At 49.6% G+C, this 2,393-nt stretch overlaps 1 protein-coding gene across 1 annotated transcript; it reads left to right on the forward strand.

The window, feature by feature from the left end:
* The first annotated feature begins 309 nt into the window (after nucleotides 1-309).
* LOC127782580 (early nodulin-like protein 3) lies at nucleotides 310-1,396 on the forward strand. Its single transcript, XM_052309845.1, has 2 exons — nucleotides 310-589; nucleotides 690-1,396. The coding sequence occupies exons 1-2, from the start codon at nucleotides 406-408 to the stop codon at nucleotides 1,085-1,087; spliced, it is 582 nt and encodes a 193-aa protein (XP_052165805.1). The 5' UTR covers nucleotides 310-405; the 3' UTR covers nucleotides 1,088-1,396.
* Nucleotides 1,397-2,393: the final 997 nt, after the last annotated feature.

A 2,393-nucleotide genomic window follows, 5' to 3' on the forward strand; every position in this document is an offset into this window, starting at 1 on the left:
CCAGCCCCACAGGCCATAGGTGACAGCCCTACACCAGAACAGTGCCATCCCATCCAGCCCAGTGCCTCCTCAAAAGGCCAAAACAGCAACGGTAAGGTCCAAAACAGAAGCATCCTTTCCCAGTGCTGAGAAGCAGCAGCAGCAAGCCAGCAACAGCCTGCCACTCCTCCCATCCCATCCCAATGCCAGTGAATGCTGTCGCCACGCGTCTTCGCGGCACCCGATGCTACTCTACTGCCTCCCCTCCCGAACGTTCGAATACCCCAACGGCTACCTCCACTCCACCACCCTATTTATATCCGCCTCCCATGGCCGCCACAGCATCATCTCCTCCTCCTCGTTCCCCTGTTTCCCTCCTCTCGTGCTCTCGTGTTCTACTTCTGCTAGTCCTCCCACCCTACTTCGATGGCGAAGGTGTTGGCTACCGTGCTCTGCGCCGCGCTGGCCTTCGCCGCGGCCGTGGCCGTGGCGGACGCCAGGGACCTCGTGGTCGGCGGCAACAACGGCGGCGGGTGGAAGGTGCCGGCGCAGCCCGACGCGCTCAACAGGTGGGCCGAGGCCACCCGCTTCCACATCGGCGACAACCTCGGTGAGTCAACAAAGCTCGATTCCTTCCTCGGTGTTTCTTGGATTCCTCTGTTTCTTGATTTGTTCTGATTTCTTCTCCTTCTCTGGTTGGGCTGGCGCAGTGTTCAAGTTCGACGGCGCGGCGGACGCGGTGCTGGAGGTGACGCGGGACGACTACAACCACTGCGGCACGGGGAGCCCGGTCGCCACCCACAAGCCCACCGGCGGCGCCGCCACGGTGCCGCTGACGAGCTCCGGGTACCACTTCTTCGTCGGCGCCGCGCCGGGGAGCTGCGACAAGGGCGAGCGCGTCATCGTCCTCGTCATGTCGGAGAAGCACAGCCGCCGCGGCCAGGGGTTCTTCGCGCCCGTGCCGGCCCCCGCGCAGTCCCCGCTGGCCGCCGGCCTCTTCCAGGCCCCCGCCCCAGCGCCGGCGACTGGGAACGCCGGGAGGACCGCGGCGAGCGGCGCCGTGCTCGTTGCCGCCGCCCTCCTCGGCGCGGCGGTGGCCGGGTTCTGAGAAGATGGTGTTCGCTTGGGGCTTTAGGAACTTGGGGGGAGGATTTGGGGATTCTTTGATTTTGTCTAGATTTGGTTGCTGTATGAGAGCTCAAGAAGAAAGTGCTTCTTCTGTCTGTAGAAGAATGGGGGTAAATTTATAAATTATAAATGAATGATGAATCTATCTGATGAACCTGGTTGCATCAAGATCTGGTTTTAGTCTGGTCTTTTATGGTTCAGTGGTTTTTCTTCCCGTCCTGATTAATCGCCTTACGGTCTCAAATTACAACAAATCAAAATGAACAAGGACGAAGTGTGTAGCAAAATCATAACATATGTTTAGCAAAATCCAAGCCAAGCAACAGTGTTTCCAGCATTTTGTTTAAGCTGTTAGGCTGTTTGCATAACAGCCGCCTGCATGCATACTCGGACCTCCCTCATCTGATGCGTCCAGTCCATTTTTGGTCAGTTCTGTTCTTGTCATGTCCGAACAAGACGAGACGAGCCAGCACACGCACGCAGACTCGCCTCGCTATGAAAAAGTTGCCCATCCAGACAATGCACAGGAGTACAGTACTGGACGACAACAGGCAGGGTTTGAAATTTCGAAACATATGTTATAATTTTGCTGCAGGTAGGGTTTGAAATTTCGAAACTAAGGCTGTGTTTAGTTTCTTTCAAAGTTGAAAGTTGTTTGTATCTAAACACAGCCCAAGATTTCTGCTGCAGGTGGGCGAAAGAACCGATTTTGGATTTTTTTTACGAAATTTTTGAAATTTTGCTGATTTTAAATAAAATTTGACCAAATACACAAAAAAATTGCAAAAAACCAAAAATTTCGGACGAGATGTGAGCATTTCGGTGGGGGGCAAAATTTCGGAAATTTCGAACCGAAATTTCAAAACCTGGCTGCAGGAAGAACTCGAGACGTCATCTCGTTATTTATATGACACTTAGTTATGAAAATAATTATAACTTCATAAACATGTAAAGTTAAATTTAATTTTTTTTATATGTTGCAACAAAAAAAATAAATTTAATGTGAATATATGTTAACTAGTTGTAGTTAATTTGTTACTCTTTTATATGTATTTTACTTATAAAAGTTAAATTATAACTTGCATGCTTTTGGAGTGGTATACTACATGTTAATATATTTTCTTAATTGTTTTGAAATTTTTTCATAATTATTCGAGTGATATACATGTTTCCTCCAGAGTTTAAAATCCACTCTTGAGAATTGGTGTTTTTTTTTTTTGCCTGGCGTTTTGTTTGAAGTGGTTTTTATTCTACTGCCCCTAGTAGTACTGTAATTGGCCATTGTG

This window comes from Oryza glaberrima, chromosome 8 (assembly GCF_000147395.1).
Source record: "Oryza glaberrima chromosome 8, OglaRS2, whole genome shotgun sequence".
Lineage (NCBI taxonomy): Eukaryota > Viridiplantae > Streptophyta > Magnoliopsida > Poales > Poaceae > Oryza > Oryza glaberrima.